General features: G+C 60.7%; 1 protein-coding gene across 1 annotated transcript in view; it reads left to right on the top strand.

Annotated features, from left to right (window-relative positions):
- Positions 1 to 225, top strand: part of LOC105132740 (glycine-rich cell wall structural protein-like) — a gene marked incomplete at its 3' end in the record, with an annotated part of 1,235 nt that extends 1,010 nt beyond the window's left edge. Inside the window, exon 2 of the mRNA XM_011036411.1 lies at positions 14 to 225. Coding sequence (XP_011034713.1) covers positions 14 to 225 — 212 coding nt within the window. The remainder of the gene's footprint in view (positions 1 to 13) is intronic.
- Between the last annotated feature and the right edge of the window lie 266 nt (positions 226 to 491).

Raw genomic sequence — 491 nt, 5'->3', positions numbered from 1 at the left:
GTACACGGTGGAGGTCTTGGTGGGGGCGGTGGAGCTGGTGGCGGTCTAGGAGGTGGCGGTGGACTAGGAGGAGGTGCTGGAGGTGGTCTAGGTGGTGGACATGGTGGAGGTCTTGGTGGGGGCAGTGGAGCTGGTGGAGGGCTAGGTGGTGGTGGTGGGCTTGGAGGTGGAGGTGGAGGTGGAGCCGGTGGAGGGCTTGGTGGTGGAGCCGGTGGAGGGCTTGGTGGTGGTGGTGGGATTGGAGGTGGAGGTGGAGCTGGTGGAGGAGCTGGTGCAGGTGGTGGTGGAGGATTCGGGGGAGGAGGTGGTGTTGGTGGAGGTGTTGGAGGAGGGTTTGGAGCTGGTGGTGGTGTTGGTGGTGGACTAGGTGGCGCTGGTGGAGGTGGTGGGTTTGGAGGAGGTGGTGGTGGTCGCTGAAAATTAACCGAATCCTTAATGTGCTTTGCAGCAGAAAAGAAAGGAAGAACAGAAAGGAAACGTTCTTGTTTATC

The sequence above is a fragment of the Populus euphratica genome, unplaced genomic scaffold (genome assembly GCF_000495115.2).
Source record: "Populus euphratica unplaced genomic scaffold, PopEup_1.0 scaffold87.1, whole genome shotgun sequence".
In the NCBI taxonomy this organism is placed as follows: Eukaryota; Viridiplantae; Streptophyta; class Magnoliopsida; order Malpighiales; family Salicaceae; genus Populus; species Populus euphratica.
The sequence above is the reverse complement of the archived record's forward strand: the minus strand, read 5'-3'. Positions and strand labels throughout refer to the sequence as shown.